At 40.2% G+C, this 13,627-nt stretch overlaps 1 protein-coding gene across 2 annotated transcripts in view; it reads left to right on the top strand.

The window, feature by feature from the left end:
• Positions 1-1,404: 1,404 nt before the first annotated feature.
• LOC129384264 (uncharacterized) overlaps positions 1,405-13,627 on the top strand; it is a 31,262-nt gene continuing 19,039 nt past the window's right edge. Inside the window, exons 1-5 of one of the 2 annotated variants that reach the window (XM_055069481.2) lie at positions 1,405-1,562; positions 4,021-4,053; positions 6,837-6,860; positions 9,285-9,317; positions 10,603-10,638. In XM_055069481.2, coding sequence (XP_054925456.1) covers positions 1,523-1,562; positions 4,021-4,053; positions 6,837-6,860; positions 9,285-9,317; positions 10,603-10,638 — 166 coding nt within the window. In that variant the 5' untranslated portion in view covers positions 1,405-1,522. The remainder of the gene's footprint in view (positions 1,563-4,020; positions 4,054-6,836; positions 6,861-9,284; positions 9,318-10,602; positions 10,639-13,627) is intronic. The other variant, XM_055069482.2, reaches the window with a different exon arrangement.

Genomic DNA, 13,627 nt, shown 5'->3' with positions numbered 1-13,627 from the left:
CCTCTGAGCAGGGGAAAGCAGGAGTCGCGGTCTGACGCCTTGCTCCCTGTGCTTCGTGCGACGGACCTTATTTCTCACTTCGCGAGCGTCCTCGGCCGCAGCGTACTTCAGAAGGCGGTAAGTAGCGCTTTATTTATGGTTCGGATGCTTGTTTTGATCTTGTTCTTTATTGGAACGTATGATGTTTTGTGTTTGTACGGGTGATTTCAATGAATACATGAGCCAGTCTATATCTGCCTGCTTACGGGGGTATCAGCCATTGCTGATGATGATAAAATTTGTGGCACTCGACAAGTCGCCGCCTTAAGGAGGTATGAGTCACTGGAACGAGCCACTTAAGCGTTTTCCTTTATTATCAGGGAACAATAATGTCTGTATGATGGTTCCTTAAATATCAGCGACCATGACAAGTAAGGTGCTGAGGCAATGCATTGCTGCCTATGCAAATATTCAACAGTGGTGGATATATGTTGAATAATATCTTAAATAAAGGGTAGGAAATTTAATCAAAAACTATAGGGTAGAGTTCTAAAATGCTGCTTTACAAAATATTGCCTCCTCCTTTCGCCTACACCGAGTTGTGCTTTCACCCACGGAGGATAATATAGGGAGCCACTTATCATACAGAAATATAAAAATAAGTTGCAGTGTAGCGGTCAACGAAAGTGTGAGGAATGTCCCTTTCCCCAGTCCTAGTTGATAACCTACTTGAGGTCTCCATGCAGCGTTAAAGAACATATTGTTTGAACAAGGACAAGGCAAGAACCAAGGCGGGGATGAAAAAATGAAGAAAAGAGCTCACCTTTTGTTGGGTGAGCTGGTGAAAACAACGGAAGTACAGGGAAGAGCACGCGCTTGTTGCCCTTAAGACACTGCTAGCGTCTCGGCATTATGTGCTCAAGCGTCGCTATGATACAGGGCGCTGCATATCAGAAAAAAAGCAATGGTTTAGATTTCACGCAGGGCTCATTTCTCTTCTGTTGTTGCACTTTGTCAGATGGTAAAATTTATGCGCAAAAGTTGCCGTTGTTGCTTATCTTTAGGGTTTAGATTTAACGCATTCGTACACGCTGTGCTTTTCAAAAATCAATGTGGCATGACCAAATAGACTTCAGAGCAAAGCGTTTATTTTTTAGTCCGCCGCCGCGAGAGGCCAAAGTTCCTACCATGACATTCCAAAACCCTGAGGCATTACTTTCGAAATACATTTCTGTCGTGGTGGATCTTCGTTGTTCACACGTCAATGTCATAAAACAGGGACTGCTTAACGTTCTTTGACATCTGGAGTTCGAGGCAAAGGGTTTTTCGCACTACCCGGAACCGTACACAACGTTTGACATATATTCAAAGTTGAGTGCTGACGTCTTGTAGTCACTTAGCAAGAACAAACCATTACCACTTGCTCACTGCTGTACTTTGCGAGCTAAAAATGACGTTAACTTTATATACCATCCTACTGTGAGCTTTCCTCGTATGCTTTCAAACCTAACGTACACGAAGTAAGGAGTGCATCAGCTGAGCCATGGTTGCTGCCAGGTTTCTCTCGTTGGTTTTCCTAACAGGCAAGCCGTTCATATATGTTTCACTCACAGATTTCTCCTTCTCAATAGATTTGAATTACACTTACAAACAATTATTTCTGGCTATGAAGTAAATGATCATCATGTTGTAGCTGCGAACTTGTATTACTGCAAAATTATTCCGCACAAGGTTGACATCGCTGTCTGTCACCTTTTTCTTCCTGCAAACAGGGTTCTCATGGTTGATCTGAGCTCGAATCAGGGTGTATGCCGAAATATGAGTTTCAAAGAGGTTTGCATTCATGTTGGAATAACGACGCTCTTCTGTTACCGAGCCCCAAATATAATAGTGTATACTTTAATCAAGTGCCTAAAATAGAACACTTTTCGTGATTTCAAATTTTAGTGCCCTAAGTTATTGATTTAAACATGACACGATAGTCGCTCGCGTCTTCCGACTGTAGCTTTGACTCCGTAGCAACATAAAATTCTTCAGGAGTACAACAAGAAATGTTTATCACGAGCTAATGTATTACTTTCTTGATAAAAAACCGACTGATCAAAACTTACCATCAATCAATACTGACAGCCCCAAGTTATTTAGACCTATGTAAGTAACCTATGTCAAATATAAGTTAGGGAATATTCTTTCTATCATACAGATGATAAATGCAATTAGTGACTGTACATCATAACAAAGTGGTAAAGATAACGAGCATTTATTTTTCTTACTCTTATAAACGGACATATATGGCATAAAAATCCACAGAACCAATCTATGAATAAGAGCACGTTTCGTTTGTTATTGTAGCCACTTCTTTCTGACACACGCTAAGAAACGTTTTTCCTATATTGTATATAAATCTGCGCTCCCTCTCTAACGGACGATGTGTGTGCTGTGCTATGTGCTCTCTCTCTTCCCCATCTTTCATCCCCCCACCCCGCTCCCATGTGTAGGGTAGCAAACCGGTTAAGCTAAACTGGTTAACCTCCCTTCATTTCCTTCTCCACTTTTTCCTTCCTTCCTTCCTGCGCTCCCTTCTGCAGTAGGCGGTAGAGGGATAAGGTAGGTCGAAAGAAACAACACTGTAAATAAAAACCGTCTGTAGGGCTTCGAGAAAACCTTCAACATGCAGAAAATGAGCAATCACAGCCATTGTACTTTAGCTTTTTTGTTGTGTTGAACGCTTATCAAAATTATTGGCATGGTCCGGATATTTCCGCGGGTTTCAGACGCCATACAGGAACAGCACACACGTGACAAAACGCATAGTAACTGATTCACTTTAATGAAACTTCCCATTTCTGAGGTTCTTGCACTCTGTGCGGTATCTAAGTCGGTTCAAACTTTGGGAACTGTATGCTTCAGTTGCTTTCACCATGCGGCGTTTGCTTATCGTGTGAAGGCAGATTAAATTCCTTCCTCAGCACTTGATGATTAGATACATTAAACCTATCCAAGAGTATTCGGTAAGACGAATATGAAGAAAATATCGTCATTCTTCCTGCCGTATGTGAAGGAAACTACAGATGCGAATTTCAACTTTTCCATTAAAAATTGCTGCCTCATACGCTCCTCAATGCTCAATGATCAATGCTTTGGAAATTTGTCGAAACGTGCCACAACTTACAGAAAAAAAAAACAAGCGCACGTACCAAGCGCATGTAGGGTGAACCCATACTTATAACTGCAATGGATATTTAGAACGTTATGTTAGGTAGCAAATATGCACGCTGTGTGCTGGTGGCAACCTCTAAGCAAGCTACTGCTTGCTTATCATACCCGCTCTACCACCTTCACCAGAGGGGCTTCAGAAAGTCGTTTGAAGTGCCTCAAGGTGCATATTTTTCTTGTTTGTCATTGTGAACGTCGTGTTCGCTTTTTATTGCACTATGTTAACATTTTGTACCGCATACAAGTATTCATATCGCTTCCTCAAGTAAACTAAATCACTAAGCCATGAACCTGAAGCATGTATTGTGGCAAGCAGCGGCTCGATTGCTGCGAACACATAAGTATGTACGTCGAAAAAAAATGTGGTTAACATAAATCATAGCTTAGTTGAGATGTCAATAAGTGCAGGATATTTCAATATCAATGAGCTGGTTTCCTCATGAAGCCTATGAATGGTATGCAAGTTAGCCGACAACAGGTATTCGGTGCATACATTGGGTACCTGCCTACGCCGCCATATTGCACTGGCCATAACAGATAACCTTTGCGGTTGACTTGAGAATCTTCTGCGGCATCTTAGTGAAATTGTTTACTCACGAATATATTTTGAAGCGCTTTTAGCTGCCATAACCCTCACCGTTTTCTTTCAGACGCTAGAAAGACAATCTAAGGCTTTCCGGTGTACTGCAGCTTTAGGCACCTTTACCCTCCCAAACACACATATTAACTGTATTTGCTGAAGGATTTCTAACTACCTATACGTTCGTGTGTAATGTAGAAGAGAAGGTCGGCCAGAAATTCATTTGGAAATATTTTGTTTCACAGTACTCTGCGGAGTGCGGGACGCAGTTTGTGAAGGTAGGTGAAGATGTTATCTACTATCACTTCATTGCAGTATTTTGCTCATTCACGAGGTGATATATTTCTGCCATCCGATCGCCACTAGAGGGATACATAAGCGGCATTTTGGCAAGATTGGATTACGTATGTAAAGAAAGGCAATATTTCAGGTTTCAAAAAAGTACTAAGCATCCAAAAGAACAGAAATTGAGACCATTCTCCATATTTGGAATAAAGAAAAAGGAAAACAACTTTCTTATTTCAGGAGAAACCAGAAGACTCGAAAATATTTATTTAAACCTCATTCTTCATCCGGTGTTGTACGATGCTTGTAGTAGGTTATCCCGGCGTGCTCGGTGAAATAAACGAGACACCTTTCTTTTCTGTTTGTTATAAATGAATGAAATGTTATCGGTAATGTGAAGTCGAATTTGAAACTGTGGGGAGCAATCGTGGTATTGGCAATAAATTGTGTATAAATACCTTGCTTAGCAACGCAGAATTAAGCATGCCGCAATGGGAGATATAGGAAGGCCACCGATATCAACTGTAGAGAAAATGGGGAACCAGTTATGTTCAATGTTACAGCTAACGAAAGCGTGTTTGGATGACAAACTCGTGGTAGAGTATTAACTACCAAATGCTTGAATGCGTTATATGCGGGCAATGTGATAAACGGGCTAGTCTTAGGCGGATAACGTTTTAATGTTAGTAGTTAAGCTACAGCCGACTAAAATTCCTATTCTAACTGCTCGAAAGGTACAGAATCACTGGACATCAAATTGTGGTACTGCATCGTACCAAAAATCTGCTCTTTCTTTTAGCGGCGATGCGTGACCAAACGTTTCTGCTTATTTCTGTCATAATGCGACCTTTGTGAGAATGATAAACCTTTGAAAATACGGACGTTCTACAATAGGAAAAAATCTCAGCCCAAATGTAAACAGCAGGCTTTCTTTCGAAAAATTATATAATTGCAACGAAGCAAAACAATTTGAATACCATATATTTGGTTGAAGACCTCAGAAAAAATTAGACGTCTAACAAAGGTTCCAACTTCGTAATGCTTCACCGAAACCCTTAAAAAAAGTAGCGTGTCAGAACTGAAGGGTTCTAAATCTAATGTGCGATGTGAGCTATACGAGGAGGCTCCAGCGATGCACTAAGTAATCGCCCAAAAATGCGTGGCTGGAACAATTATGTGTATAGTAGGCCTAATTTGGTACCTGTGCGAGCGAGTATGGTACATCATTCACGCTTTTCTGGGAAACTACACCGTGTTATAGCAGTTTAAAAAAAAGCAACTGTAGACTTATGCTTGTTGACCACGTTAAGACATCATTTTCACTACTTTCAGATTGACTCATCAGGTGTAACGATTGCACAAGCCGTTGGCTTCCTCTTGAGTTGCTCCAAGGCTTTCTTTAACCATATTTTCTAACAGCAACAAAGATAAATTTTATCTATCTTGTGCAATATGTATGTCCTGCACTTGAATTCGTGACATCGATCTCTTTGTATGCTTCTATTAGCGTTAGACATCGCAGTTGACCATGTGCCTTCTAGGACTTATCGTATAACCAATATTTAGCCTAGCGATGTGTGCCAGAAACTACGCTTTATAGTGAGTTGCATGAGACGTACATTGGCTATGGAGAACACTGGCTTCAGTGTGCAGCCTTGTCAAGCAGCAGTGCCACGAAGACTGCCCAATCAACTAACGAAAACGTTCTTCTTGAAAAGCTTTTTTTGGGTATAACAAATATTGCCACAATGAATTAGAAGGTCGCAACGAGAAATGTATTCACTTTTTCATAGACATGGACGAATGGCACAGATGTCAGGCTTTTCTCTCATATGCGAAACGAATTTATTTCTCATAATTGACTTTTATTTAACACTATGCGATGCACAATATCACTACATAGAGCACAAACCAATCCGTTTTTTGTTTGCACCCATAAAAGGGTTAGATACCGGGTTTTATGCGAAGAAATCCACTCTTTTGTCACAAAAGTGGATTTTAACACACGCGATATCACCGCTCAAAGGAAGCGTAGATGTATCGATGTGATTTTTTATAACACCAGAAGGCGAAGGCAAGTGGGACATTCTGTCCTGGGAATAATAAGGGTATCTAAATGTTCGTTCTGAGAACGGCTGAGTTGAGAAATTGAAGGAACTCCCTATTATATCTAATTGAATTTAATGACATCATGGCACTTGACATGTCCAAACTACGATTTGATTATGAGGCACAACTTAGTGGGGGATTCCAAGTTAATTTTGGCCACCAGAGGATATTTACCGAGCCCCCAATGCACGGGACACTAGCGTTTTTGCATTTCGCCCCTATCTAAATACGCCCGCAGTGGCCGGGATTTGATGCCGCGACCTGGTGCTTAGCAGAGCCACAACATAGCCGTTAAGCCGCCGCGGTGAGTTCAAATATCAAAAATACACAGACCTCTACGAAGATGCCTCGGGTACACAAGTAATAATACTCTGTGGCCTTGTATTTTTATCTTTTTGTACATTCTGCGGAATCGTTCTTGCGCTTGTTTCGCTAAATATTATCGGACTTGGCATTCAAAGTTAAACAGGGTATGTGCCAAAATCAAGTCTCATCCGTCCTTCAGCGTGTATGGCCTTTCACATAGAACGCAGTGTCCCCCTTTCCTACCATCTCATGTTACTTCCCACCCATATGGAGGTTGTACAACACTGTGATTTCCACTTTATCTATTTCAATTATGTTGCATTATAGTAACCATGGTTGTTATTTTGTCTCTTATAATTAGACAAATCTACAAATACAAATCTGGGTGAGTTCATTGGATTTTAATTTGCAATTATGTAATATAAAGGGTGACAGCCCTTGACTAATAATTGACTGTGTTGCGACAGCCAGACGACAACAGCATGAAGACAATGTGACGACAACGAAAGTATCACGAGAATATGATCATGACGCTGCAATGATTACGGTGGAATAATAACTATTGCATCAGGAGAACAAGCACATTCTTTGTGGCCCAGGCTACGTAGCAACAATGTCGGTGTACAGACCATGTAGCAAGAGGCTAAATAGACCGGCAGGTAGATTCAGAGAGTCTGCAGTGAGTCAAAATGCTAATCACATCACAACTGACGCTGGCTAAACTTGAATTTTAGGTAGAAGATTGATTTAGGCATTATTGGGTTCTAATGTGTGCAGGAGTATTGTATGTACAATGAAACACTAATGACCAGTAGCAAATATTCTGCACTTGTCCCAGTAACTCGATTGCGGTGGCGTTTTGCTACATTGCTTGCGATCACTGAGTACGTCTATAGTATTTTCATTTCTTTCGATATAGTATTTCTACGCCACAAAAGATATATCCTAACGCGGGGTTGTGCTTAGCATAACAGCTTTAAGAGTGGTTGTTCGTGAGTCAAATTTGAGTGAGATTTCCTTGCTGGCATTTAGTTCCTTGCATTCCTACAATACAACAATAAATTCGTTTTAAGAGAAATGTGAAACCATACATTGATAATATGTCTATTTGGTACTTATGAGACAATTCGAGATCAATATTTAGCGCAGCTCAATATAGGAAAACCTCAAAAGAAGAATGTGCACACAGCTCGAGAACTGTTAAACCGATATGCGCTCTTGTTCTGTCAGTCACGCTGTTGATGAGTGGTTACACAGGGATGTCATGCTTACGCATGATGTTTTCAAGTGAATAATCTCTACTTGTTGCGAGGAGAACACTGTAGTCAAGTGATTGCAGTGTCTACCGTGCTTGACATCAGTGGAACTCTTCTGTAAATAATTGTGATAAATGAGTTTGATAGGTGGAAGTGACACCACAGGGGATAAAAACATCATTATGAGTTTTTTTCGGGTTTATTTTTACTCCAGTTTATATGCATGCGCGTCTTTTATTCAATTCTCTGCAGTTATCGCTCTACATGTCCCCTCCTCTCATGCTGATACCGTGCGGCGCTGTTAAAAATTTGAAAATTAATCACTCAACAAGCCCTATTCTTACAAAATTTCAACTATCACTAATAACTTGCCCTATATTTTGTGTAAATTATAACGCGCAGTCCATGTGAGATTGTGATATAGATTGTCCATTTAGTGTACCGTAATGATGTTGAACCGGCTTGCGGATGTTTATGAAGTATTATTTGGTTTTGGATATCTTCCTAAAGAGAGCACCCTAATCTTAGTCATCAAATACCCTATTGATGAAGTATTTTTGGAACGAGCCCCAAGTGAGAAACGCTTTCGAAAATAAAAGCTTAACCTCGCGGGTCCCCAAAAATGCTCAGCAGTACTATTTTTGATATACCGCTCGTAAATGAATTGCTGGGAGTTCGATATACCTTTTATAAAACGATATGCTTTCACTTGCTTGTAGTTCAAACAGAAAAATAATGTCCACCCAGGGCGACACGGGGTGTCTAATGTAGCACATGAGAAGATATAAAAACGCTTTCTTGAACACAAATTGTCTTTTTTCACAGTCTTGTATAATTTTTCTTATGATTCTGTAACTTTATGTAAAAGAGTTTCCCATGGTCGTCAAGACTATTTCCATATTATCATCATCGTCATAATTTAGAGTGTAATTGTGTTAGGCAGCTGCAATTAACCTAAGTCAAACATGCACCACACAAGATGTGCAGTAGGACATTGCCCTGGCTGCTTTTTGGAGCGGTCACGGTTAGAGCTTCCTGAAGTACTCTTTATGTCCACTTTATAGGCGAATGTAGTGCATTAGAGATTTGGGTTTATTGTGCTTAGGATAAATTTTATTTGTTGAATTGACACTCTGGAATGTCGCCTTCATTGCAGTCTGTGTCCCCCTTAGCTGCCTTAGCTGTGCAGCTGAATGGAGCAAAAAGATTGATGTTTCATCGGCCTGTGCAACGGGATCGTGGAGCTTGTTGTGGAGACATGTTTTTACACATGAAATATGCTTGAAATATTTTATGATAGGTGACATGAAACAAAAATGCTGAGCCGCTTGTCACTTAAAACCTGGAAAACTCGTGTTTCCCTCAAATTAAACAGCCCGTTCCTATAGAAAAACTATTTAATGTAGAACACAATGTTTACGCCATCAGCAGTATTAAAAGTACATTTACTTTTGCCATTTCCCTTCAGTTTTATCAGCTCTCCATGCGTCTTGTTGAACAAATATATAATTTCTCTTCATATTATCCCATCGGTTGTTTACATATTTCCACAGCTCTCGAAGGCTGCGGAGATCCCAGCACTGAAGGTGAGCAGCTATTTCTGCATATGTTACTGTATATGTTTGCTGTATTAGCCTTCTTCAAGAAACATAAAAATTACTGTTTACGCAAATTCTCTCCTACACATGCAGAATACAGCTACACGTTCTCATTGCAGCAGAGTGAACATGCTCCTAACCTGTATATCATAATTTGCCGCAATTTTTAATGAATACCTTCTAATAACTAGAGACCAACACAACTTTTTCACACTAAATCTGCACACAGGGGCTTCACAACGCTTATTGTTATTGCCAATGTGCGATGGCTTGGTCAGTATTAAATGTCAGTCAGTGAACAGGCAGAAATGTGGCCGGCATGGGAGCCGTTGTGCGAGCGGTAACTAGGTCGTCGAAATGCGCTGCCGGTCGCCGGTATAGGAACCATGGTATACAAGAACATGTATCAAACATAATGAAGTACCAGAAAGCAGACTAGTACATTGAAACAATTGAGCTGGATACAGGGAAGAATTAGCAAAGCCTTTGGTCAATTTTGGCAGACTGTGGCGAAGAGGATTGCTCAGAATTGTAAATGGTGTGGCAACTGCCTCTTACACCTTCACTGTGCGGAAGAGGCACACTGATATGCATGCATCGGTAGAGATTTCTTTCTTTTTAAATACCTACTTCTTATGGAAGACGCATGCGTGTGCGTCAGTATTATGGACTTAAACAATAAACTCTGATGAATGTGGTGATTTTGACATTCATTTGTTCTGACGTACACACCTGGCAAAAACGAATGTGTTTTTGTGAATAACCTTTATTTATTGAAGTAGCCAGCTCATATATATCATGTCTGATATGCAGGCATCGTTTTTGCTGGTTTCTAAGTTCATAAAGTAAAAACCTAGTTTTATGTTGGTTTTAGAAAATATAAAGCGGTGTAAAATTTATTGCATTTACAGGATATAAATTGTGTTTATAAAGAGATGAGGACCACATTATTAATACGCGTAGTTAATAGAAACAGTTACTAACCTGTACGTGAGTTCATCAATAGTTTCTTGGCTCGTACAGACGGTCAGTGCTTGTTCTGTGAAGCAATACGATTGCAGGGATCTGCGAAAATACCGGTTGTAAAGCTTAAAAGTGTTAGCACAAATGAACAATAAGCAATAAATACCGATCTTATTTGTGCACCTGAGTTCATATTGATTGACAACTTTTATCACATTGTGTCATAAAGACGTCAGCCACTTTACTACTGATGAATGATTTTGTGTTGTTTTATCGATTGTTTACTACACTTCACGTCATCTTCAATCAGCAACAACGAGCACACCAGTACCTACGACAACTACAAGTAAGAGCTTGTTTATTTCATAATGAGTATGTTGGTCCTTCCGTTTCATATTGTGCTACGCCTCGTAGTAAGTACGTGTCTGTGGTTTTCTGTCTTAAAGCTGGATGCGCAATGTGTGACTTTTTGCTCTCCTTGCGATATTTCCACCAGTCGGGTGTAGACGCAAACGTAGGGTAACATAATATGTTAGGCGTAGGTGTATCGCACATCAGGTAGACATTAAAGAACACTTGTGGTTCACACAAATTCGGAAGTCTCCACTATGGCGGATGTCAAGTATACTGTGTTCATTTGGATTACATTTATTATCATTTCAAATGTATTTATGCTCCTGTAAACACGATAGGTCATATTGACCTGAAATTCAAATAAAATGAATATTGCTTGAAAGCTTGCAAGAGTGACGTGTATGTACCGCCTTTGAGTAAACATCTTTCACGCAAAATTGGGTCCCGGCATATATGAAACACTTGGTTGAAAAAAATATTAACTTAAAATCTACCTAGTGCTGAGCGCAATCAAGACAGCGTCATAAAAAGATAGACGTTCTCTTCATGCCCCTTGAAAGCTTACTTAGCTTGAAAGCTATTTTCCCCGATAACTGTTGTGCGCGGAAAATCGACTGCTTTGAGATTGCGGAATACAAAAAAATGACTGAAAATCTGATCGCTAGCTGTGATTTCTAGATGAGCTTATTTCCGCCCCATTACTGGCGTGCATGGAAAATCAACTGCTTTAAGATTGCATAATACAAAAAAGGATAGAAAAGCTGATTGGTAGATGTGATTGGTAGATGAGGTTATTTTCCCCCAATACTGGCATGTGTGAAAAAAACGACTGCTTTGACATTACCGAATACAAAAAATGACAGGAAAGCTGATTGGCACAAGAGATTGATAGATGACCCTATTTCCGCCGTTACTGGCGTGCGTGGAAAATCGAGTGCTTTCAAATTACGGAATCAAAAATGATAGCAAAGCTCATTGGTAGATGTGATTAGTAGACGAGCTTATTTTCCCCCATTACTGGCGCGTGAGCAAAATCGACTGCTTAAAGATTGCATAATACAAAAAATGATAAAAAAGCTGATTGGTAGATGTGATTGGTATACGAGGTTATTTTCCCCCAATACTGGCGTGTGTGAAAAATCGACTGCTTTGAGATTGCGGAATACAAAAAATGGTACAAAAGCCGATTGGTAGATGTGATTGGTAAATTCGATTATTTTTCCACATTAGGCGTGCGTAAAAATCGGCGGCTTTGAGAATGCGAAATACTACAAATAACAGAAAAGCTGATTGACAGATATGATTGGTAGATGAGCTTATTTTCCCCTATTACTGGCGTGCGTGGAAAATCGACGGCTTTGAGTTTACGGAATACAAAATATAATATAAAAGCTGATTGGTAGATGTGATTGGTAAATTCGATTATTTTTTCGCATTAGGCGTGCGTAAAAATCGACTGCTTTGAGATTACGGAATAAAAAAAAAAATGACAGAACAGCTGATTGGTAGATGTGATTGGTAGATAAGCTTATTTTCCCACATTACTGGCCTGCGTGGGAAATTGACTGCTTTGATATTGCGGAGTGCAGAAAATGATAGAAAAGCTGACTGGCAGATGTGATTGGTTGATTATCTTATTTTCTCCATTAGGGTGTCCGTGGAAAATCGACTCCTTTGGGATTCATCATCATCAACAGCCTATTTTATGTCCACTGCAGGACGATATCCATTTATTTTATGTCTCCCTGCGATATCCATTAGCCTTGTCTTATGCCAACCTATTCCAAAAGCACCCGCAAATTTCCTAATTCCATCGTTATGCCTAGTCTTCTGGCGTCGTCAACTGCGTTTCCCTTCTCTTGGTATTCTTTCTGTAACCCTAAGTGTTCAACGGTTATCTAACCTGCGTATTACATGACCTGCCCAGCTCCATTTTTTTCATCTGTCAATTAGAATATCGGCTATACCCGTTTGCTCTCGGATCCAAACCGCTCTCCTTCTGTATATAATGGTATGCCTAGCATTCTTCGTTCCATCGCCCTTTGCGCGGTTCTTAACTCGTTCTAAAGCTTCTTTGTCAGTCGCCAAGTCTCTGCCTCATATGTCAGCACCGGTAAAATGCATTGATTGTACGCCTTCCTTTTCAATGGTAATGGCAAGCTTCCAGTCTGGAGCTGACAATGTCTGCCGTATGCGATTCAACCATTTCTTATTCTTCTGCGATTTGCTCCTAATGATCAGGTTTTCAGGTGATTACTTGACCTAGGCAAGCGTGCTCCTTCGCCAACTCTAGCGGCTGACAGGCGATCCCGAATTCTTCTTCTTTGCCGGGATATTCATCATTATCTTTGTCTTCAGCATATAAATCTTCAACCCCACTATTACGCTCTCTCTATTAAGGTCCTCCATCATTTGTTGCAACTCGTCTGCAGTGTTGCTGAATAAAACAAAATAATCGGTAAATCAAAGGTTGCTGAGATATTCACCGTGGATACATACTCGTAAGCCTTCCCAGATTATTAGATGAATACTTGTTCCAAGCACGCAGTGAATTGCATTGGAGAGATTGTGTCTGCTTGTCTGACTCCTTTCCTTATAGGTAGCTCCCCACATTTATTGTGTAAAATTAAAGTAGCTGTGTATTCTCTGCTGATATTTTCCAAGATATTTATGTAAGTGGTCTGCCCTCCTTAATTACGCAATGTCTCTATGACTGGTGGTATCTCTACTAAATCAAATTCCTTTTCGTAATCTATGAAAGCAATGTAGAGAGTTTTATTGTGCTCTGCGGATTTCTCGATTACCTGATTAATGGCGGGGATGGTATCCATTGTACAGTATCCCTTCCTGAAGACAGCCTGTTCCCTTGGTTGAATAAAGTACAGTATCGCCCTTATTTGAGCTAATTTTGGTGAAAATTTTGTATAACGTTTGGAGTAAGCTAATGGGCTTATAGTTTTTCAATTCCTTAACATCTCCCT

This window comes from Dermacentor andersoni, chromosome 8 (assembly GCF_023375885.2).
Source record: "Dermacentor andersoni chromosome 8, qqDerAnde1_hic_scaffold, whole genome shotgun sequence".
NCBI lineage: Eukaryota > Metazoa > Arthropoda > Arachnida > Ixodida > Ixodidae > Dermacentor > Dermacentor andersoni.
Note: the sequence above shows the minus strand (reverse complement) of the source record. Positions and strands in the feature narration are given on the sequence as shown.